Consider the following 24,047-nt stretch of genomic DNA (forward strand, 5'->3'; position numbering starts at 1 on the left):
ATGTCTGACTTTGTAGAAAGTGAAGCAGAGGAGTCAGAGGAAGAGTACAACCAGGATGGAGAGGTTGTTCCCAGAGTAACCAAGAAATTTGTAGAAGAAGATGAGGACGGTGAGTATATCTGTCTGCTCTGGCTTTGCTGAACTGTCTGTGTGCTTCACTGCTCTATTTTGCATCGTGTCACTGCAGATGGAGCAATAATATGCAGTAATAGTGTGACCATCTGTAGTCAATATTCTCAGCTGTTTAAGTGCTTCCTTTCCTCAGAATTCTTAGATGGGTTTTATATTTGGTAATGGAAAATAGAATTCTTCACCCCCACAGGACTTTCAGGCACACAGTCTGATAGTAAACAGTAAAAGAATAGGAATTCTTCTGGTGTGAGCACTCCACCTGTTCCATCTGCAGAGAGAGCATGAGACAAGACAAGCAACGGGGCTTTGGCATGAGCAGCTGACTGGGTTCTGTGTCAGTAAAAGTGTTTAGTTAAGACTCTCTGCGTGAAGGAAGATATTTGTATAAAGCTGAAAAGGTGACTCGTCAGATAAACACTGCATAAATGTTGAGTGCTTGTTGCTCTCCACCCCAGATGAGGAAGAGGAGGAGGAGAATCTTGATGATCAAGATGAGCAAGGGAACCTGAAAGGATTCATTAACGATGATGATGATGAGGAAGAGGAAGAGGAGGAAGAAGCCAGCGACTCTGGGGACTCTGAGGATGATGTTGGCCATAAAAAGAGAAAGCGCAGTAAGTTTGGGGGTGATTGTTTATAGCAGGCTACAGTGTAAGTCTCCCTCTGCCACTGGGGTCTCCGTAGCCTGGGTAAGCAGTACCCTCTCACTGATTTGTCCATTCTGACGTGAGTAAAGGGAGAATTTAACTTGTTACTGCTTTCCCCTGTTAGCTTTTGATGACCGCCTGGAGGACGATGATTTTGACCTCATTGAAGAGAACTTGGGTGTTAAAGTCAAAAGGGTGAGTTGTGTTTCCGTGCTGTTGCTAATGGCGTGATGCATCTTAGCAGAGATGCTTGGCTCCTACCTGGTGCGGAACCTCCTGCCTTCTCCTGGCCCCTTGGAAAGGAAGAGCTGAGTGCTTGAAAGAAGCACAATCTCTCCCTGGCACCTAGAGTATGCACTACACTTCCTGCATCGTTTTCAGCAGGCAGCCATGTTGTGTGGCATGTGTGCCAAATGAGCAGTATGGCTCTCTTGGAGCTGAGTGCTTCTTTGTCCCTCCTTGCACACTTCTAACCCAGAAGAGAACAGAAAGCTTGTGTGTCTGTGCCAGGACTTAGTGCACTAACAAGCTTTTTTGTTTGCAGCAAAAATTCAGGCGTGTGCGGAAAATGTCTGATGATGAGGATGACGAAGAGGAGGACTATGGTAAGGAAGAACATGAGAAGGAAGCCATTGCTGAAGAAATCTTTCAGGATGGTGAAGGCGAGGAGGGAGGGGAGGCTGTTGAAGCTCCTGTTGCACCACCAGAGGAGGAAGAGGAGGAGGAAGAAGATGAATCTGGTGAGTATGGATGGTCCAAAGCTTGTCATAGGATAAAAAGGAACAAAGTAAGGTTTTCCCTGAGCTATAGTTAACCAAAATCTAGCTCTAGAGTGGTCCAGCTTTTGTTGGTCTGATTAGTACAATCTTTAGAATTTGAAGTTAGCAGATTTAGTTAGGACAGAACACTTTAGATGAACAGAAGCATATTGCATACACTGCGGTGTTCAGTGTTTAAACTTCCTTCAAAGGGAAAATGCTTCAAAAGATGTTAGTGGAGGTTCTGTTTAGCACCTGGTAGCACATTACACACCTGCCCTAGTTCTGCTCTTGGGCATTAGCCCATCATCTTTGCTGATACTGTGCTGAAAGAGGTGCAAAAATTCTTTGTCTAGCATTTAATGCAGCAGGACTTTTTTTTACTGCATTTTCTGTGCACTGAGCACTGATAGCTGCCAGATGGCTTTTCCTGTTTTCAAAAGTTAGTTCTAGCTGGTTATTGTGGTTCAGGCTTCTGGAATATCTGAGGTTGATGCAGGAGATGCTGTGGGTAGCTGTGCAGGCCAGCAGCCACCTAAGCCTGTGGTGCAATTGCACCAACTGCACTGGCTGAGCTGAAGTTTGTCATTTACTGGCTTAAGGTGTGAGTGTCCTGACTGCTAAAATGATTCTCTGTGTCCAGACATTGATGACTTCATTGTGGATGATGATGGACAACCTCTGAAGAAGCCAAAATGGAGAAAGAAGCTCCCCGGATACACTGATGCGTAAGTATTGATTGTAAATTGGCCTGGAGCCTCGAAACCAGTGCTCAGATTACTTGATTTTTTTTGCAACTTCAGTGTGATTCTGCTTGTGGTTGGAAATTGCTGGTCTTGTTCCCTAGAAGAATCTGTTAAATGTAAAGATGGGGCTATAAGTCTGTGGCTTCGTAAATGTCTGCCTTCTTCCTGGATTGTTTGTTTTTTTTAATAAGAATATCAATAGTAGTCCCTTAAGAGAAATATTTGCATTTAAAGCTCAAACAGTTGTTTACCTATCCACAGTTTTTAATGTAGGTGCAAAAATAAAACTTAGACCATGGGTATTTTGGCCAGAACAAAATATTTTTTGAACTGCATAATGGGGCTGAAGAATAGTTTTTGCATTCCAGTGCTTTGCAGGAAGCCCAGGAAATCTTTGGTGTGGACTTTGACTACGATGAGTTTGAGAAATACAATGAGTATGACGAGGAGATGGAGGAGGAATATGAATACGAGGATGAAGAAGCTGAAGGAGAGACCCGTGTGCGACCCAAAAAGACTGCCAAGAAACGTGTCAGTCGGCGTAGCATATTTGAGATGTATGAGCCCAGTGAGCTGGAGAGCAGTCACCTAACAGATCAGGACAATGAGATCCGAATGACAGACATGCCTGAGAGATTCCAGGTGAGGGAGAAGGGTTTCAGTATGCAGACAAAGCATTTCAGCTCCCAGCAAGTACAGCAGGCCTGGGGCCTGCAGGCTGACTTTCTCACCTGGCTTCTGGATGGATTTCAGCATCTTTGATCCCACCCCTTAAATGTAACTGAAACTCAGTGGTCAAATGTAACAATGAAGCTGAACTGTTGTGACTCTGTAAATCCAAAGGGTTTTAGCACTGGTCTTAGTTTCTCTTTGTCCACTGGGTGCCAGTGTTGCACTGCTGGAAGTGGTGCATCTCTTCTGAGATACCCTTTGTGCTGGAAGCTGTTAGCAATCCCATGAGTTGTACCTTTGCCTAGCAAGAGTGAAACTGCAGCACCAGTGAAGGCTTTCTGGGGTTTTCTGGCCTACAGCTATGCCAGTCAATGCAACTGTTCCATGCAAGGTGTTTCTACAACCTGCTTTAATTCAAGCGATTGGGATTTACACTCTTGTAAGAGCAAAGTCTTTTTGTGCTGCTAGGAATCATTCTGGTATCACATTTTTGTCATAATTTCACCCCATATTCAGATTTCCCCAAAGAGTCAGTGCACTTTGACCTCCTTTTAAAAAACGTTGGTACCTCTGTGCACAGAGACCTGCTACTCACCTTTGTGAAAGGTGATGTTGAGGCTGCTGGCTTTTGAAAGGACGTTTATTCCATGCCAGTGTATACAGTGAAAGAGAGTGCTGTGTGTAATGTCTTCTGTTCAGACATTTTGTCATCAAAAGAGAAGTAGTTGGGTCTAGATGCTCAGAGAGGATTTGGAGCTGTTTTATGTGCTGTTATTCCTGTTGTCTTTTTCACAGTTGAGATCCATCCCTGTAAAAAGTGCTGAAGATGATGAGCTGGAGGAAGAAGCTGACTGGATTTACAGGAATGCATTTGCAACACCCACCATTTCCTTGCAGGTAAAGGATTATGCCTGGGACTTCTGTCCTAAGAGAACTGGTGACTTGAAGGTGCTGCAGATTTCCAACCTGGAGACATTGTTGTAAGAATCTACTCAAAAAAATGTGGTGCCCAGTGTAATTTTGTTTGGTTTTTTTATGGGTCACACACATTTTCATTTTCACATCCATAGAACAGGACAAAAAAAAAACAGAACAGAGAGGTTGCAAGAATTATTGTCAAGCAAGATAGATCTTTGAGCCACTGTGTACTTAGGGATAAATTAATATTAGCTGCGATCTGCTTTCAGCCATTAGTTACATTAGCCAGATGCTACTACTTCTTTAAGCCAATCAGGCTTTTCTGTGGTCTGAAATTGCAGCATGAAGCTAAGCCTACATCCCCTGCTAATAAAAGGGTCACCGTTTCCCACCTTTAGCCTGTTCTTTTAGTGGGGGTGCTCAGGAGTACAATCAACTTAATGTCTTGTTTATCCTTTTAGGAAAGTTCTGATTACCTTGATCGTGGACAAGCCAGCAGCAGCTTCAGCCGCAAGGGACCCAGCACCATCCAGAAGATTAAAGAAGCCCTGAATTTCATGAGAAATCAACATTTTGAGGTACTTTGTAACTCAGCTTCGTTTTTGAAATGCAGTCTCATTGTACAGATTGGTAAAGGGACTGCTGGAGGTATTCAGTGTAATAAAGGAGATGAGTCTGTGATGGCCTACCTGATTGCCTCACCTATGGAAAAATGGTGCTTCCCTGGAAAGTGTGGCTCATCTCATGTGAGCTGTGACAGCAAAGGTTTAACATCTGTTTGATGAGGCTGCTGTTGCTGTGGTCAATCTGATAAATTAGGTGGAGAAATTCCAGAGTCTCTTCAGCCTTATTTGTTCTATAAGATGTTTATCACCTATCAAGATGTTTATCTTTATATGAGAGGTGTTGCTTGGTCTTACAGAATCTCTTTGGGGTATGTGATGTATTATTTATTGGAACTGTTGGAACAGTCTGAGGAGCGGTGTCGTGACTCAGCACGTCTCCCACACTGCTGCCCCATCAGTTTGTTCTCCTAAATGAACAGGAGCAATCTCTGGAGGAAAGTCTCCTTTCACTTGGTGTTGATGAGTCTCATTTCTGACCTAGGTCCCATTCATCGCCTTCTACAGAAAGGAGTATGTGGAACCAGAGCTGCACATCAACGACCTCTGGAGCGTCTGGCAGTGGGATGAGAAGGTGAGGAGTGTTTTCAGTGCTTATTATCCCATTGGTATTTACCATATCTTCCCACCTAGACTGGTACTTTTGTATAGTGACTTTGTATAGTGTAAGGAGTACCCATTCCTTTTCTACTATTAGGTAGATTCAAATCTTTCTTTTCTGTTAACGTGATCTGTGAGACAAAACCTGCCACAGATTTATCACATCTGAGCATGTCTGTGGGTGAAGATGTTGATAATTATTGTTATATGGCAATCTGGGATCCTGAGAGTGCCTCTTCAGGAGCTCCTCACTGGGAAGAGAGAAGGCAGATGTAGCACACAGCTACATTGCATTTCAGTGGAAATTTCTGTTTTTGTGTTAGTGGACCCAGCTGAAGATCCGCAAGCAAAACCTGACACGTCTGTTTGAGAAGATGCAGGCCTACCAGTATGAACAGATCTCTGCTGACCCAGACAAGCCTTTGGCTGATGGAATAAGGGCTCTTGATACTACTGACATGGAGAGGTATGATGTCATGACTTTTTTTGTGTTCATTCCAACATAACTTAAGGTGTATATTGTACTGCAGGCCAGAGAGCAGATTATTAACTTTAAACTCACTACAAAACCAGTAATAAGAAATGTTTAAAACTCTTTCACAAGAGGACCCAAGTGTTCCATTTGCCTGACCTGTACCAGAGCAGGTTCCTTGAGCACTCTAAGCACAGCTCAGCTGAAAGCAGGATGTAACATGCTTTGCACATTCTAGGCTGAAGGACGTGCAGTCCATGGATGAGCTGAAAGATGTGTATAATCACTTCCTGCTGTACTATGGGCGAGACATCCCCAAGATGCAGAATGCTGCAAAGGCTGCTCGAAAGAAGCAGAAGCGTATCCGAGAAGATGGTGAAGAGGAGGAAGGTTTGTATTCAAGCTTGATAAGTCTTATAGACCTGGGCTGGTTCAAAATCCTGGTTCAAAATAGTAGTAAGAAAGTTTGTTGAGAAGCGTAGGTGTGTGCACAGATCTGCTGCTCTCTTCTTTCTTAAGTTAGTCCCAGGTCTTCCAGGCATCTCTAAAAATGTTTAGAATTTGTCATGCAGGATGTTATTTTTCCAAGGAACTGAGTATCCTTCTTCACAACCAGGGTAATTTTAAGGCTGCTATGAGCTTTGGTGTTCTCATGTGGTTTAGGGACAGTGTTGCACAATGTAATTTGTGTTTGTCCCCTTTAATGTGCTGCTGATAATACTGCAGGTGACTGGATGCCTTGCTAAACATGTGCTTCCCATAGGTGAAGGGGAGGATGCAGAGGATGATGAACAGAAAGGGCCTGAGCTGAAGCAGGCTTCCCGTCGGGATATGTACACCATCTGTCAAACAGCTGGGCTGGGTAAGAGCTCTGCTCTGTCACGCTGAGCTTGCAGTGTGTGTGCTGTGGCCTAGCCTGCACTTCTAGGTTGTGTGGCTTACCTGTAAGAGTTGAGCTCCACGTAAGCTACAATACCCCTCTCATCATTTGCATGATTTTATTTTTTAATTCTTTTCCCCTAGATGGCCTGGCTAAAAAGTTTGGTCTGACACCTGAGCAGTTTGGGGAGAATCTCCGAGACAGTTACCAGCGTCACGAGACAGAGCAGTTCCCTGCAGAGCCCCTGGAGCTGGCCAAGGACTATGTGTGTAGGTCAGTGTGTGGGGATCCTCACCGAGGTCCTGTAGATGTGGCAGGGGAAGGGATCTGGTTGTGTTCTCACATCCCAAGACTCTCTGTTGCCTTGTTTTTTTGCTTTTAGTCAATTCCCAAGCCCAGAAGCTGTTCTGGAAGGAGCACGGTACATGGTAGCATTGCAGATAGCCAGGGAGCCTTTGGTCAGGCAGGTCCTGAGACAGACTTTCCAAGAAAGAGCTAAAATCAACATTTCACCAACCAAAAAGGGGAAGAAGGTAAGGAAAGGAGCTCTGACTCTGAGTCAGCTTGGGGGGGGATCTATATAATGTACTTGTTTTGCGTCTGAAAACTTTTTCCATGTCAATGGCAACTCGGAGTGAATCTTAAAGCAGCATGTGAGCGGGGCTGTTGCAGAGGCAAGCTCAGCAGCAAGCTGCATTTTCAGTCTCAGCATTTCATCAGACCTGATTCTTGCTGTTGAGATGCTGCCTTAGCTGTTAGAACAGTCTTTGTTTTTCTGGGGGGACTGGGAATGAATTCCACCGTGTCCTGCTGGGGGAGGAAATGAAAACTGGCAGGCATAGATAGGAGTGAAGGAGTATTGAATAAAAAACATTGTCTACTACAGTGTAGAGTAGGGTCTGTCTCTGTGGATGCCTGTATGCATGCTGATAGTCTTTTCTCTATCCCAGGATATTGATGAAGCCCACTATGCCTATTCCTTTAAATACTTGAAGAACAAGCCTGTGAAGGAGCTGCGAGATGACCAGTTCCTGAAAATGAGCCTGGCAGAGGAGGAAGCACTGCTGACTATAGACATCAGCATAGACATGAAAGGAGTGGAGGGGTGAGTTCTCAGTGGTCGTGTCTTGGCAGAGCTAATTCAACCAGTCCTGGTGTGCTGTCGGAGCTCTTCTGTAACCCAAACTGTTCCTGGATGTCATGATTATCTGTTTCTCCTTCTCTCAGTTTTTTGTTTTTACTTTTTTTTTCAGTTATGGTAGTGACCAGACATACTTTGAGGAAATCAAACAGTTCTATTATCGGGATGAGTTCAGCCACCAGGTGCAGGAATGGAATCGGCAGCGTACCATGGCCATTGAGCGATCCCTCAACCAGTTCCTCTACGTGCAGATGGCTAAAGAGCTGAAGAACAAGCTGTTAGTGGAGGCCAAGGAGTATGTCCTCAAGGTGAGAGGGGGTACAGATGCGTGTGAGACAGAGCTAAGTTTATAGATGCTAACAGTCCTGCAGCATGCTGAAGACAACTGCTGGTAGGCCATGTAAAGGCACTTGGGAAAGAGGAGGGGACAGTGAGCAATCTGAGTCAGGTTCTCTTGTAACATTCAAGAGAAAAGCAGATGCTTCAGAAGGAGAAAAGATGGACTTTGTGATTCTAGAGACCTAGTCGTGATTCTGACAGAGTATGCTGTCGTTCTGCCTTGAGCAGTCCCTGACCTTCACTCTGGAGTAGGGCTGTGCCAAAACTCCTGCACTGGATTTTCTTACTCCTCTCTTTCCTCCCTTCTTACTAGGCTTGCAGCCGCAAGCTATACAACTGGCTGAAAGTAGCTTCATACCGTCCTGATCAACAAGTGGAGGAAGATGATGATTTCATGGATGAAAACCAAGGAAAAGGAATTCGGGTGCTAGGCATTGCATTTTCCTCAGCCAGGTAAGAGGAATGGAATTGGCTCAAGCTATATGTTCAGCTTTAGCAGTCCTCCATGTGTGAATGATCTCTGTGTTTCAGGGACCACCCTGTGTTCTGTGCCCTCGTTAATGGAGAGGGTGAGGTTACGGACTTCCTCCGACTGCCACATTTCACGAAGAGAAGGAATGCCTGGCGTGAGGAAGAGAGGGAAAAGAAGGTGAGACCCAACACAGCTATTATCTTGAGTCCAGCGCCCACAGGTTGCTCTTGGTACCGAGTGATGTACTGTGGGCTGGAGAGGAATAGTCAGTCTGAAGTCAATATAGGCCTTGTCACTCTTACGTGCAAGAATTTTGCCTTTTTTCCACACTGCAGTTATTCTGGAGAGGAGAGGTTGCTTCCAACTAGATTCCAGTTCAGGGTAGCAGAGTCGGAAGACTTTCTCTGTGAAATAGGAAGCAAAAACTGGTAGCTGATTCAGTACAGAAACCCTCTAGCTTTTCTAACCTGACCTGTCTTGCTTTTCTTTCTAGGCACAGGATATTGAAACCTTGAAAAAATTCCTTTTGAACAAGAAGCCTCACGTGGTCACAATTGCAGGCGAGAACAGGTCAGATAACAGATGGTTGTGTTCTTTCCACTTTCAAGTCTTTCTGCAGTGTTTTCCTTATTCTTCTCTGCATTTCACTGCTTGGACAGTTAGTGGAAGGAGGGAAGAACTGATGGTGCCTCTCCCCGGGTTTTGAGCGGGTAGTAAATAGCATTGGGCATCCTTACCAGATTCTTAGCATACTGGGTCTCTCTTGCCTCAGGTGGAAAGCTAACATGGAACGCAGCTTTAAGTAAACCAGAAAATTACCTACTTTCTTCTGGAAGCAAAGAGCTGTCTGCCAACAGCTAGGCTTGTTAACGCTATTTCCAGCAGAGAAGCGTAGTGGCTATAACATTGTGGTGATGAAAGATCTATCCTCACTGTGGATGACTTTCTCTCCAAACTGACCTGACCTGTGCTAAGAAACTTGCTTTCTGCTGTTCTATTTCTAGTTGACCTGTGATTTCATTGTTTTTGCTTTAAGGAATCTATTTTGTTAGTGATGTGTTGTAAACCATTGGTGTTATCTCCTTAAGTGGTTTGAGGACCCAGCTTTGTGTTTTCCCTTCAATATCTTTGGTCATTTCTCCCTAGGGATGCTCAGATGCTGATGGAGGATGTAAAGAGGATTGTTCATGAACTGGATCAGGGGCAGCAGCTGTCCTCTATTGGAGTAGAGCTGGTAGATAATGAGCTGGCCATCCTCTACATGAACAGCAAGAAATCTGAGGTGAACCTTCTGTTGTTTTAGCCACTCCCTAGCCTTTGGCTCATTTGGACTGTCTCAGCTTCTGTTTATTATACTGACCCAGCTTTGTTTCATACTTGTGCCTTGTGTGATCCATTTAGAAAGTGACATGCTGATCCTTAAGTCAAAGCAAAATATCTTGTTTAGGCTTCTCCAAAGAAATCCACATCAGCAGATGCACAAAGTAGATGTTGGTGTAGTCTGCCATGAATCTTTTTCAGCTGGGTAGATGGGCTCATTTTGTTCTTATTTAAAGCAGGCTTCTTGGGGGGCCTTTGATCTCAGCTCTCTGCATTGAGCAATAAATGCCTCCCTTTTCCAGTCTGATGTGTCTTAGCTTGGCATACCACAAAATGTGATTTTCTGGCCTCTTGCAGAATGAGTTCCGGGATTACCCACCTTTGTTACGTCAAGCAGTTTCCCTCGCTCGTCGCATTCAGGACCCTCTTGTAGAGTTTGCCCAGGTCTGCAGCTCTGATGAGGATATTCTTTGCCTGAAACTCCATCCTCTACAGGTAAATTTCCCTTATGGGATCTAGATAGGAGGGTTCCATCTCTGCAAAACAAAGTGGTTCGAAAAGCCTGGGCTTGTTTGCTATCAAAGAAAAGAATTCCAAGTTGAACTGGTGCAAGTTCTGTCTGTTCTGGGCCATGTTCAGGCTACACAGCACCTTTTTTTTTTTTTCCCTTTGCCTTCTTTAGCTCATCTGCCCCCTGCCTTTAGTTTCTTCTCAGGGAGTAACTCTGAGGTGCAGTACAGCACTAGAGAGCCGTTCTGCTGCATTTGGTCCAGCTTGCTTATGGCAGAGCGTTGCACACATCCCCTTGTGAGGCTAACACCTCTCCCTTCTGTCAGGAGCATGTGGTGAAGGAGGATCTGCTGAACGCCCTCTACTGTGAATTCATAAACCGTGTGAACGAGGTGGGAGTGGATGTCAATCGGGCAATTGCTCACCCTCACAGCCAGGCTTTGCTGCAGTATGTGTGTGGCCTGGGACCACGCAAAGGCACTCATCTGCTAAAGGTAAGGAAGCTTCTTTCACTGCCTACATAAACAGAGCATCCCTAATAGCGTGCAGGTTGGCCTGATGGCAGTGCTGTTACAAGCTGAGTCAGGGTTGTTTGTGCCAGATGCAGCTGACAGCTCTGTCAACATGTTTTCATGTGTGTTATCTCACTGCTCCTAACCCTGAAGCTGTGCACAGACTTACATCCTTCACAGACCCACGCAACTCAGCAGATCTCTCGGTACTAGTCAGCTCCTGAGCTCATAGGAACTGACACACTGTTAGAGCATCCGGATGCCTTCCTACTGTAGAAAACAGAAGGCAAAAAGCCAGCACTTTTCCTGAGAGCTGGAGCTGTTCCATGTGGAGTCATCCTTTCATACGACACTGAGACAGGCAGGGTGCAGTAGTTAATGATTTGTGATAGGCATTGACTATGTCAGATGGTTTGAATGCTGTACTGTACAGTGCAAGTCCTCTGCTTTTCCTGGGAACCCCTTGGGTTTGAATCAGAAGTTTTACGCTGTTCCTTCTTGTTCCAGATCTTAAAACAAAACAACACACGGCTGGAGAACAGGACCCAGCTGGTTACGATGTGTCACATGGGACCCAAGGTGTTTATCAACTGTGCAGGCTTCATCAAAATAGACACGGCGTCGCTGGGCGATAGGTGGGTATTGGGTTGCATTCAGTGCCTAACAACAGAGCGTGGAGTTATCAGAGAGTGACAGACTGTAACAGTCTTGGAGTGTGGAGTCCATGTTTCCAGGAGTTTCTGTGTGGCCTCTCTGATCACTGGCCAAGTTCAAGTATTGCTAGTGGTTAATCTGATTCCTAAGGGCAGCTAAACCTGTCCAGCAATGTGAGCCTTAAACTTTAATTATATAGCTTGCTATGGTGTGAAAGACCCTTTTGTGGTCAAGAGGAGCTGAACTAAAAACAGTTGTTGTTCCTTAACTTTCCATAGTCGTCATGCATGTGCACTGGAAACCCATGTGTACTTTTGGTTTCTGACTAGTCCTAACAGTGGTTTCAAAGCTGAGGTATAAATCAGCAACTTTCTCACCAGTTTAAGAGGAAGCTGGTAAGTTTGTAGAGCATGGTGTTACTGGTAACTGAACAAGAGGTGTGTGTGTTTGGAGAACAGTGGTAGAACATCTGGAAAGTCCAACAAGCTCTGCAGTGCAAAAGCTGCAGATTGGAATTTGTCCTATATTGCTTTAGATCCTGCTGATTTAGTAATGAAGAATTAACTGTGTCCTGTCTAAAATAGCAGTTTCCTTTGGGGTCAGTGATGGTGGAGCACCCACAGAGCCAGCAGTGATGGTCAATAGCATGATTTGTTATTGAGCTGAAGGAGTTGGCTGTGGAACCTGTGGAGTCCTTATCTGAACGTGGCTTTGGTTTTATTTCAGTACTGATTCCTACATTGAAGTCCTAGATGGTTCCAGGGTCCATCCCGAAACCTATGAGTGGGCAAGAAAAATGGCAGTAGATGCTTTAGAATATGATGAGTCTGCTGAGGACGCGAATCCTGCAGGAGCTCTAGAGGAGATCTTAGAAAACCCTGAACGACTGAAGGACCTGGATCTCGATGCCTTTGCTGAAGAACTGGAGAGACAGGTACACTAGGTGGCTCCTGGTGCTGAGAAACAGAGGGGCAGCTGTGTTGTCCACCTCAGTTTCTTAGGTTTTGTAATGAGTGACCTCTGTCCATTTTAGGAGCTGAGCACTTAGCTGCTACTGTTGTAAAATGTATAAATAGCCTTAACAAGTATTCTGTGTCTGACAATGCTATGTAGTCGATGCTAACAGGGAGAGTACTTGGGACAGGGGGAGGGGGCAGATGGTAATCAGTCTGTTAAACCTTTTTTTTTTTAATTTTATTTTGGTGTTTGATAAGTTCATTGAATTTTTTCATAATTTATAGTGGATTCCCTATTCACGTCCTTCTTGCAAGTCATGGCTTTTTAACCTTTGAATACTACACAGGGCTATGGTGACAAGCATATAACTTTATATGACATTCGAGCTGAACTAAGCTGCAGGTACAAGGACCTAAGGACCCCATACCGTTCTCCAAATACAGAAGAGGTCTTCAATATGCTGACCAAAGAAACTCCAGAGACTTTTTATATTGGTATGTCCCTGTTCCCTGAGAGAGAGAGAGAGAGAGAGAGGGCTCTGATGATTACTGTCATCCTAAGTTTACTTCAGATATGTAGAGGTGGAACAAGAGGTGGTTGTTGAGGGTGACATTGGGATAATGCTAATGTTACTCGTGTATGAAGCAGCTTTTCAAGTACCTGGGAAGTATCTTAACACCTTCATGTATGTCTGCCTTAGATCAAGACAGGTATCTGGCTCTGCAGTTGACTTTCAGTTCTTCATTCTCTCCTTTTCCTCTCCCATCACATTGCAGGCAAAATGATCATCTGCAACGTGACTGGGATAGCACACAGGCGGCCACAAGGAGAAAGCTATGACCAGGCAATACGGAACGACGAAACTGGTCTTTGGCAGTGTCCTTTCTGTCAGCAGGATAACTTCCCAGAGCTCAGTGAGGTGGGATTGCTTCTCGTGCTGCGCTTTGTTGGCAGTCTGTTACCAGACTTGAACATTTGATAGGGATGCAGTTGGCAAAGGCTCTTGGAAAACAAGATATCAGAGCCAAAATTGCATCTGCAATGCTGTAGGCCCTCAACCTGAGCATGACCTTTGATTACAAATGTAAAGTGTTCCGGTTTTGACTGATTGTTTCAATGTGGATTTGACAGATTCTTTAGGGCTACACTGTGAATTTTGGTGAACTTGACGAGCAGTGAAATGGTCTTGGTGATAAGCTGACTGCTTCTTTGCAAATACATAAAGCTGCCTGTGACAGAGAGAGCAGAAGTCTGTTCTGCCTCTCTCTCAATTTTAAGAACTTTTCTGGACTCCCAGCTGCTTATTGCAGCTGTACTTTAGATCTCTTCTACACACTGCTAAATTCCAGCTTTGGTAATTGGTAACTTTAAAGTCCTACTGTGTTAATTAGAAACCAGCCCTAGCTGCAGGCTTTTGTTAAGGGTCTAAAAATGTTCTGTCCTTCCCAGTTGCAAAGCCCTATAAGCTGAGCAGAATTGAAGTAGGAAGACTGTGTTACTGGGCAGCTTTCATTTTGAAGTCTCATGCCCATCTGTGCTGGGTGCACCACTTTGCTGACCCAGCTTTTAGACTTGTTCAAGTGTGAGCTGCCTGCTTCATTTTGTTTTCATGCTGAATGATTTTTATGTTTGCCTTGCTCCAGGTTTGGAATCACTTTGACAGTGGTTCCTGCCCAGGTCAGGCCATTGGAGTGAAGACACGTCTGGATAATGGTGTTGCTGGCTTCATCCCAACAAAATTTCTAAGTGATAAGGTGGTCAAACGGCCTGAAGAAAGGGTGAAGGTATGGAAAGGGTGGATTTTCACATGTCCAGCAAGAACTGGAAGAGCATGGAGCCAACAGCAGTGATTCAGAGTTTGGTTAATAATACTGTTCCCTAAATGGATTTTCAAACCTTATTTTCATTGAAGGATTTTAAATCAGCGGCATGTTCAGGTTCTGATTAGTGTCCACAGTGCAAATCTCTCTTGGCAGCTGGTGGGAATCATGTTAATCAGTTAACATGTTGTACTGCATGAGGATTTATTGCAGTCTGGCTAAAGTCTGGGTTTGGGAGACCAGAAGGCATTCTAATGCAGAGCTGTCCTTTGTTCCTGGCTTTTTAAAGAGTTCACAGAACTGCTGTTAGGTATGCAAGGCTCTGCTTCCCACTCTTCTAGCTTTTTCTTCTGCAGTTAATTTGTCAAGGTCATTAGAGGTACTAACCTTGTTCAGGACAGGGTCTGGAGTTCTGAAAGAAGCAGAATCTCATATTTTCATCACGTGTTAAACCTCAATTTTAAAATCTTTTCTGTCTCCTGGGATCCCCTGACAGTCTATACAGGTGATGGATAATGCTGTAAGCAGAAATCTCTCAGCAGCTCTTTAAAGAGCTGTTGTTAATTTCAGCACGGTTAACTGGACTGAAACATTGCCGTTTTTGTGGTAGGATTTTCCTATTTAAGTAGGGAAGTCATTTGGGTGTCTTCCAGTCTGTTTCTGAACAAACTTAACTGCTTTCTTGTGCATTGTGAACCAGACCTGCTGTTCCATTGTTAAATATAACTAAAATAGCAAGTGTAGCAATTTTCAGTGTGTATAGAGCACAGATAGTAAGCATGCTGGAGAGCTGCCAGCAAACCATTCCTTAAATCTCTTTTTCAGTTCAAGTCATAACAGGGTCATTTTTACTTATATGGAGCAGTCGCTTTTAGAAGTGGTATCAGTCTGAAGTATGTGAAGTAACTCTTACCTGCATAGACTGCTCTGTAGTGCCTGGCAAATCAGCCACACCTGCTGATCCACTGCACCTGCATCTCTCCTGTAGGTGGGAATGACTGTTCACTGCAGGATTATGAAGATCGACATCGAGAAGTTCAGTGCAGATCTGACCTGCAGGACCTCAGACCTGATGGATAAAAACAATGAGTGGAAGCTGCCTAAAGACACCTACTATGACTTTGATACTGAGGCAGCAGATCACAAACAGGAGGAAGACATGAAGAGAAAGCAGCAGCGGACAAGTGAGTTTGTCATTTTTTTTCACCCCTGTGACACCAGCCTTCCCAGAGTGCTTCAGGAGAAGAAGCACAATAAGATGTATACTTGCAATAAAGCAAATCCTCTTTGAAGCCTAAACACTCCTCTTTGTCCCCCAGCGTACATCAAGAGAGTAATTGCTCACCCATCATTCCACAACATCAGCTTCAAGCAAGCTGAGAAGATGATGGAGACCATGGACCAAGGGGATGTGATTATTCGGCCAAGCAGCAAAGGGGAGAACCACCTCACTGTCACCTGGAAGGTGAACGATGGGATTTACCAGCACGTGGATGTTCGAGAAGAGGGCAAGGAGAATGCCTTCAGTCTGGGCTCTACGCTTTGGATTAACACAGAGGTGAGAGCCCTGCAGAACTCACTTGGGGAGGACCTGGTGGAAAAGGACCTGTTTGTCAGGGTCAGGTTGGCACGACTTCCTGTCCTTGCAGCTGCTTTCAGGCTACTGCTGGAAGTTACTCTTTTTCTTAGACAATTCTCAGCCCTTTACACTCAAAGTATCCAGCCTTGCTGAGCAAAATATTTTACTGATAGCTCTGTACTACAATCAGGGTTCCTCCTCACACACCCTAAATACCTCCTTAAATGTGTTTTTTCAAAGGAGTTTGAAGACTTGGATGAAATTGTTGCTCGCTATGTCCAGCCAATGGCTTCTTTTGCCAGAGACCTGTTGAATCACAAATACTACCAGGATTGCAACGGTGGAGACAAGAAGGTGAGCCTGTCCCAGCCTGTGTGGAAGATTGAGAAGCATGATAGAAGTTTCTTTGCCTGAGGGCAAGATTTTAAACACTAGTCTAACGTGAGCTGCTGCTGGACTGAGATCTGATCTTCTTGTCACCATGAGATTGACAGCCACTTTCCAGCTGTAGGTCTCAGGGGGCTCTGTCTCTGTCTGGGAGCAGTGGAGTCAGGGTGGGTTCCTGCAGTGGGAGTGTGGTGTGATACAACACTGTGCCACAGCCCTGCCAGCAAATATTACTGGAAGGAGGGTATTGGCTTTCTGTGACCTGGTGGCATTTGTGTATCTTCTCAGAAAGACAGAAGGAGTTGAGTTCTGTTCCTCTCTAGCTCTTTCCCTTCTATTACTCTCTGAGAGACACCTTCCAGTGGTGGCAGAACTGTGGCAGAGGAACATTTTTCTGCAGATCTGTGTTCTGAGCTAGTAACATATCTGGGCAAGTCCTCCTTACTGTGGTATAGGCATTCAGAATCCTGCACAGAAACAGTGCAGTTGGTGGCCCTTGTTAGAGCTGGGGAGAAAATGGGCTTGACAACAGCATGGAGGGAGACAGCTGCAGGTCCTATGTGTTGCTAAAAACGTAGGCTCTCCTTGAGCATCTCGTTTTTTCTCTTTCTCTCTCTCGATTTAGAAGCTGGAAGAGCTGCTGATAAAGACCAAGAAAGAGAAGCCAACGTTTATTCCCTACTTTATTAGTGCCTGTAAAGATCTACCTGGCAAATTCCTCTTGGGTTATCAGCCTCGAGGCAAACCAAGGTAAAGGAGAGATAAGCCCAGCAGCTGGACTGCTGCCAGTACCACACCCCTGATTTTTCTTCTAGTTCTGTCAGTATCCCTCGTAAGCCAGGCCTCCCTTTATCCAGAGTATGTCCTCCTGACAGCAGAGGATCCACGTCTAGTAGTCAGTCTCACCCAGGAGACTCCTGCATTTCTAACCAGCTGGCTGCCACAAACAGTACTGCTCTGTGCAAGGCGTGTCACTAGGGTAGAGTGTAAGCAGTGACTGACAGATTTCCTTCAAGGAAAGGCATGGAGCACTTCTTTGGAGCGCTATGAGAGAATCTTGGTTAGGTCTGGCTGTTCATTTTCAGTCCAGCCATCACTGAGTTTGTAGGCTATGCCTGTTAACTGTGGCCTGTTAGTTTGAGGGTGCTGGAAGCTGGTATGGCTCTGAAGCAGCCTGTGATCTCCTGTACTCTCTCGCATTCACTGCTCCTCACAGGATAGAGTATGTGACAGTGACACCAGAAGGATTCCGCTACCGGGGCCAGGTCTTCCCTACAGTGAATGGACTCTTCCGATGGTTTAAGGATCATTACCAGGACCCTGTTCCAGGTGAGCACCCCAAAATCTGAGTGTCTCAGTTGTTTCAAAGCAATACTCAGGTTTTTTGTCTTCCATGGACCTGTTAAGAGCTCACCTAACAGTTGATCTTTCAGCTAAGTGGGTCATGCAGCAAAGGCTGGATTTGTCCTCTTCCTCTCCCTTAGCCTTCCCCACCATACAATCCTGCCCACACCATGCCCTGTAAGGCAGGATCTTGCCAGGACAGATGTTTTTACTTTTTTTTTTTTTAATCTTTAGTATAAGCCAACAGCTTTCTTTTGGGAAAATGAATCCACCTGTTTTGTCTTGTTTTGTGCAGGTATTACTCCCAGCAGTAGCAGTCGGACCAGGACTCCAGCATCCATTAATGCTACTCCAGCTAACATCAACCTGGCAGGTCAGTGTGGGCCTTTTCTGGCTGGAATTGGGGCACAAGGTCCTTCTCAAGTCTCTCTCAGTCTAACATAACGGCCTTTCTTGCAGACCTGACCCGTGCAGTGAATGCTCTACCGCAGAACATGACTTCCCAGATGTTCAGTGCCATTGCTGCTGTGACAGGGCAGGGGCAGAACCCAAATGCCACCCCTGCACAGTGGGCATCCAGTCAGTATGGCTACGGAGGCAGTGGAGGTGGCAGCAGCGCGTACCACGTAGGTGCACTTTTTAAGCCTTTGAAAGGAGTTGAGGCAAATAGCAGATTGCTCTGGCTCCTGAGGAATGTGGCAGGGTAAAGAGAAGGGATCCAGCGGTGCGGGCGCACAGCTTTCTGATTGTGCCCCTCTTTCGACAGCGTGAGCTGCCAGAGGAAGAGATTAGCTGTGAAGTTATGTGCTGAGTTTGCAGGGCTTTTCAGCTCAGTGTGCTAATCTCTGAGCTGCACCGCCAGGCGAGCACCTCAGCCTGACTGAACACCCACAGGCTTTGCATTGAGTAAGATGAAGGTGAACAGTTTCAGCTCATGCATGCTGGTGCCTACCTCCACCAGCACGCGTTGCCAGCTCCCCAGCTGACCCTGAGGCAAAACCCAGCTGCACTGAGGTGCTTGGGTACAGGAAACACACCCTGCCAGCAGAGAGATCTAACAGAGAGGTGCTGCAAGACAAGGCTTGCATGGAGGAGTGATCCTCTTTTGGACCACCCTGGGAGGCTTTCATGGAGTTTGGCAGAAGTGTTGAGCAGGGGATAGACAGGGACTGTGGATAACCCAGTGTATTAAGAGAATCTGAAGGGAGGTGAACATCATGAGGCAAAGGGACTAAGTGCTCTGTTGGGCAAACAGTGAGCCAGCCAGTTGGGACTGGGAGGGAGCTGTCTTTTCTGCAGCCCACTATGGCAGAAAATCAAGGCAAATCTGTCTGTTTTTCATGCTCACTCAGATATGTTGTTTGTGCAAGCTTTCCCAAGTATCTCCTGGGCCTGTCTCTCTTCTGGTCCTCACCTTTGCTTGGTTTCAGTGTCTCCCCTCATACCCTAGGTGGAATCGGTGAGGAAGGCTGGCTGGTTTATGACTGGAGACTCTAGGGGGAACAACAGGACCCAGAAACGTCCTGTGCTTAGCAAGGGGTTTCTCGTTCTGCCTGCAGCCCCTCATTCCTTGGGCTGTGATCACTGCGAACCTCTCCTTGCTCAGATGAGGGGCTCCAGCAGGCCTAGGAGAGTGCAGCAAGGACGTGCACCAGCAAGCAGAGCAGTGGGGAGCGTGCCAGATCTGTCTCACAGCCCGGCAGTTTTCCTCTGTCTCCTAACAATATCTGCTCCCTGCAGGTCTTCACAACTCCAGCACAGCAACCGGTGGCCACCCCTCTGATGACCCCCAGTTACTCCTACACTACCCCCAGCCAGCCGATCACAACTCCCCAGTACCAGCTCCAGGCTAACACCACACCCCAGTCCACACAGTCCCAGACACAGCAGCCCTCATCCAGTTCCAGGCAAAGGCAGCAGCCAAAGTGAGTGGAAGAGTTGCATGCATGTCTGTGTCGGTTGCTTTCATGGTAGCGTTACGGTGGGCTTGTGTGATCTCCCCCGTGGGGCAGTGGGGAGGGAGGGCAGGGTGAGCTGCCCAAGTTTTTCTTCCCGTGACACATCTCACCTCCTGCCTGTGTCATTACAGGACCAACAGTCACGCTGCCATCGACTGGGGGAAGATGGCCGAGCAGTGGCTCCAGGAGAAGGAGGCTGAACGAAGGAAACAGAAGCAGAGGTTGACTCCTCGCCCGTCTCCCAGCCCCATGATTGAGAGCACACCCATGTCCATTGCCGGGGACGCCACACCGCTGCTGGATGAGATGGACCGATAGGCCGTGCTGGACCTGACCCCAACCCTCCGTTCCCTTCTCTAGGAAGGGGAAGGGAGAGCAAAAGTTGAACACAACTTCCCTTCCCTCAGCCACGTAACTCCTGTTTTATACATCATGAGATGGTGGGAAACGACTCGTGGTGATGTGCACCTGAGTGAATGAACAGACTTGGCAGAGCTGGTCTAAATATGTATACTATATATATATAAATATTTCATAGGAAAGGACAGCTGCAGTGGCCTCTGTGTTCCAGGTCCTGGCTCACCACTTGGAAGCTGGGTGGAGTGTTACAAGATGGAATGAATCTGTCCTTCTATGCGCACAGCAGTGCTGTCACTGCGACCACAAGGAAGCAAACCTAGCAGGATCTGCAGACCACTGGCCTGGAGTGAGCCTGTTCTGTTTGGACTCTCCCATGCCCTGACCGTCTCCTCTCCTCACCCAGGGAGCACGAAGCAAAGTCACTGGGGTTGTGACAAGTGAACCAGAGTTCTCAAAGGGTTTCTGTTGTTGTTTGCTCCGTGATCTCACACGTAGCAGGCTCTGCAAAGTCTGTGCCACCCCGCAGCCAGGGCACGGCAGCTCTGGGGCTTAGGGGTCACGCCAGAGGGAAACGCAGCTGTTGTACCAAAGGCTTGCTCTCCTCTGGCTTCTTTTGGAACAATATTTATTTAGTTTGTTTTGTTTTTGTGGGGTTTTCTGTTGTTTGTTTTGTTGTTGGGTTGTTTTTTTTTTAATCAGACTGCGAAGTAAAACCTCGGGCAGCAGCAGCTTAACCGAGCACAGGACAAACGCATGGGCTGAAACACTGCAAGAGCTCCTAAGGTGGAGAGCACCCAAAGCAGCTGAGAGTGCATGGCACCCTCCTCCATATCGACTTCCTCCTGCCCAAACTGTAACCAAAAGGGGTGAATAAATAGCGTTTCTACCGGACACTGATTGAGAGGTTTTCTCTGCCCTGTGCTGCCTGTCCTCTCAGCGACAGATTTGCCATGGAAGGTGGTGAAAGTCACTGCTCCTCCTTCCTTTGTTGCTTGGAGGTTGAAACTTCTGCAGAGAAGCTGATTTGTGTTAAGCTGATCACAAAAAAAAATGTCGAGACGTCGCACCCACATACCGGGCACTGCCAGAGATCACAGCTCTCACTGCCTGGGAGAGACCCCTGGGCCTGGGAGCTGCGATCCCAGCAGGAGCAGCTGCAGTGCAATGGAGAGATGCTTCTGAACTGGAAAGTTTCTTGCTGCACACTTTTCTCCCTTCCTCTTTTGTTAGTGAGGGTTTTCTATGGAAGCAGAGCCTTTGTTTCTCCCGGGGCTCCTGGTTCGCCTCCTCTTCGCTAGGAAATGAGCAAGAACCGCAGCCCCGCTCCAACAAAGGTCTTTTTGCATGTAAATGCTCCTGAAGAATGGCAGCGGCGCAGGGGACAAAGCAGAGCTCTTTCCACTGAGCAATGCGCTCCGGTTATGGGGCTGACATCGCGATCTGCAGCCGCGCAAGGGTGGGATGGGGCCTCTGCCTGCCTGGGTGGGGGGCAGCCCTGCTATAACCTTCCGCTATTTTCTTTCTTTATTTTTTATTTCATGAAATTCTATGGCAGGATTCTGACTGGGAGCAGCTCTTTACCGGAGCCATACTGGGGAGGGTTGGGGGGCTGACTGAGTGCTGTTGGCTCCTTTCCGGCCCTCTTTGTTTTTAGTTTTCCCAATAAAAAGTTCTACTTTTGGGAAACTGCCTGCGTCCAGCCTGTCTGTGCGTCCTGCATCTGTCCTGTGCTCACAGCATCCCTGATGGGGTGGGAAGGGGAACGTTCAGCCCTGTGCAGTGCTGTGACTGCCATCCTCAGAGCCACGACCAGAGCCTGTGTGAGCAATGAGGTGCAGCTGGAGCTCACGTATCTCTTCCTCACACGGCCCTGCAGACCTTGGGTTCTCCCTGGTTGTCGTGCACCAGGACCAGAGCCGTGTGTCAGATGGGCACCACTGCCCCATATCCCCCTCTCTGGCCCCACCATGGCTCTCACCCCGCAGACCCCCAACACACCGCAGTGGCTGCTCATTACCCACTTTATTAATCAACACAACGAGGGTCCCCACAGGGTGGGCGTGGGGCTCACGCTGCCTCAGTGTTGCTTTTCAGCCTCTTCTTTCTGTTCCTCTCCTTCCTCCTCCTCTTCCTGCTGCCCTGTCCCCCTGAGTTGGGGGAAATGGGGGTGATGGACGCAGCGTGGCTCAGCACCCCAATTCCAGGAGGGCTCTTCTTCAAACCTTTCCCCTTCTTCCTCTTCTCCTTCATCCTTTTCCTCACTTTCACAGCTGGGGGATCCAGGGGTTCCCCCCCAGGCCACGCTGCCCTGTCGATGAGCTCCCCACCAAACTCATACAGCACCGGCTCCTTGGGCACCGCCACGGCCACCGTGTTGTACGCCCTGCACCTGGGGACAGCAGGACAGCGTGGGTCAGAGACAGCAACAGCAGATCCCAAACCACGGGGGTGTCACTCACCACACGTAGAGGTACGGCTGCACGCACTCCTCCTTGTAGGCAAACTCAAAGCACGGCACCTGGATGACGTTGAAGAACGCCTGTCCCACCACGCGCGACGCCGTGTCGTTCACCTGCTGCAGGCACTCCTTCAACCTGCACCAAAAGGAGGGTCAGGAGAGGGAGAACCCCGCTGAGATCCCATAGTCTCAACTTTGGGGTCAGGGCTGCTCACCGGCGGTCGCAGTCGCAGTGGCTGATGGTGTGCCAGCGCAGGTTGCGGTAACCATAGCGGGAGGTGAAGGGGTGGATGACGTGCTGGCAGTGGTCGTGGTCACGGCAGCAGCGGTCGGTGTCACGGTGCTCACCTGTGGGGTGAGGGTTGGGGGTAGTGCTGGGGGGGGGGAGGCTGCGTGCAGCTGGGATGGTGTTGGGATTGGGGATGGGATGGGATGGGATGGGATGGGGGCTGCACTGGGTGAGGATTGGGTTCGGAAATGGTGCCGGGATGGAAAGGATCAAGATTGGGACTGGGATGGGGTTGGGGTTGAGATGGGGTCAAGGTTGAGATGGGGTCAGGATTTGGGTTTCAGTGGCATTGGGGGTTGGGATGGGGTTGGGATTGGGGCTGAGATGGAATTGGGGATAGGATTGGGACTGGGATGGGGTTGGGGTTGAGATGGGGTCAAGGTTGGGATGGGGTCAGGATTTGGGTTTCAGTGGCATTGGGGGTTGGGATGGGGTTGGGATTGGGGCGGAGATGGAATTGGGGATAGGATTGGGACTGGGATGGAGTCGGATAGGGGATGGGATGGGGTTAGAGTTGGAGATGGGGTTGAGATTGGAGTTGGGATGGAGTCAGAGATGAAATGGGGTTGGGATCAGGGATGGGATGGGGTCAGGGACGGAAAGGAGCAGGATTGGAGCTGGGATGGGGTCAGGGATGGGATGGGATTCGGATAGGGGATGGGATGGGGTTAGAATTGGAGATGGGGTTGAGATTGGAGCTGGGATGGAGTCAGAGATGAAATGAGGTTGGGATCAGGGATGGGATGGGGTCAGGGATGGAAAGGAGTAGTACTGGGGCTGGGATGGGGTCAGGATTGAGATGGGGTCAGGGTTGAGATGGGGTCAGGATTTGGGCTTCAGTGGGATTGGGGGCTGGAATGGGGTTGGGATTGGGGATGAGATGGAATTGGATAAGGGATGGAATGGGGACGGAGTTGAGGATGAGATCAGAGCTGGGTTTGGGGTCAAGATCAGAGCTGGGATAGGGTCAGGGGTGAAACGGGGTTGGGATCAAGGATGGGTGGCTGGAGAAGCCACGTTGGGTAAGGATGGGGATCAGAACTGTACCAAAAATGGCACTGGGATCAGACTGGGATGAATGAGGGCAGGCAGCAGGATGGGGACTGGGGCTGGGTCAGCACCACAGTGCTGATCAGGATAGAGCGAGTTGGGCTGGGACCGGTCTGGGGACCAGACTGAGATGAGTACCAGGATGGAGACCGGGCCGAGAGCAGGGTAAGGACTGGGTATGGAGCGTGTTGGACAGCACCAATAGGGAGATCGCTCTGGAGAGGACTGGGAGTGGAGCAGCACGTGGGGAATAGGACAGCAGAGAGATGAATGAACATGGACAAAGCTGGGGATAGGGGTGGGGATGGCCCAGTCCTGTGCTGGGGATCGGAGCGGCACTGGGGGGGGAGGTCTCACCATGGGGTGGGTTTAGGCACAGCTCCTTACCCAGCTGCTCGTAGCTGTCCGCGTTGCTCCCGGCGCCGCACCACAGCGTCCCGGGGTAGGTG

The 24,047-nt window shown here is 47.8% G+C and overlaps 2 protein-coding genes across 2 annotated transcripts; one reads left to right on the forward strand and one right to left on the reverse strand.

Annotated features, from left to right (window-relative positions):
* SUPT6H (SPT6 homolog, histone chaperone and transcription elongation factor) lies at positions 1–20,698 on the forward strand. Its single transcript, XM_003211758.4, has 36 exons — positions 1–109; positions 588–746; positions 904–974; positions 1,324–1,519; positions 2,181–2,265; positions 2,652–2,925; positions 3,751–3,852; positions 4,335–4,451; positions 4,981–5,070; positions 5,420–5,562; positions 5,807–5,958; positions 6,332–6,430; positions 6,592–6,721; positions 6,831–6,981; positions 7,399–7,553; positions 7,702–7,897; positions 8,242–8,381; positions 8,460–8,577; positions 8,894–8,970; positions 9,547–9,682; positions 10,078–10,215; positions 10,557–10,724; positions 11,250–11,377; positions 12,123–12,330; positions 12,700–12,847; positions 13,130–13,272; positions 13,997–14,137; positions 15,162–15,357; positions 15,493–15,731; positions 15,993–16,106; positions 16,765–16,889; positions 17,356–17,468; positions 17,779–17,856; positions 17,943–18,109; positions 19,224–19,408; positions 19,573–20,698. The coding sequence occupies exons 1-36, from the start codon at positions 1–3 to the stop codon at positions 19,757–19,759; spliced, it is 5,178 nt and encodes a 1,725-aa protein (XP_003211806.1). The 3' UTR covers positions 19,760–20,698.
* A 1,110-nt stretch (positions 20,699–21,808) lies between these two features.
* Positions 21,809–24,046, reverse strand: PROCA1 (protein interacting with cyclin A1; the record flags this gene model as incomplete). The annotated part of the gene is made up of 4 exons (XM_010722199.2): positions 21,809–22,190; positions 22,261–22,395; positions 22,475–22,607; positions 23,986–24,046. Coding segments are annotated over 4 exons (651 nt in total), but the record flags the coding sequence as incomplete, so codon positions are not given.
* Between the last annotated feature and the right edge of the window lies 1 nt (position 24,047).

This window comes from Meleagris gallopavo, chromosome 21 (assembly GCF_000146605.3).
Source record: "Meleagris gallopavo isolate NT-WF06-2002-E0010 breed Aviagen turkey brand Nicholas breeding stock chromosome 21, Turkey_5.1, whole genome shotgun sequence".
NCBI lineage: Eukaryota > Metazoa > Chordata > Aves > Galliformes > Phasianidae > Meleagris > Meleagris gallopavo.

What these genes read in the sequence shown, in the direction of transcription:
- SUPT6H (XM_003211758.4), top strand. Translation starts at nt 1, where the DNA reads ATGTCTGACTTTGTAGAAAGTGAAGCAGAGGAGTCAGAGGAAGAGTAC. An exon ending in GCCAAGGACTATGTGTGTAG is followed by an intron (nt 6,722 to 6,830) that starts GTCAGTGTGTGG and finishes TTTTGCTTTTAG; the next exon opens with TCAATTCCCAAGCCCAGAAG. An exon ending in ATTGCATTTTCCTCAGCCAG is followed by an intron (nt 8,382 to 8,459) that starts GTAAGAGGAATG and finishes TCTGTGTTTCAG; the next exon opens with GGACCACCCTGTGTTCTGTG.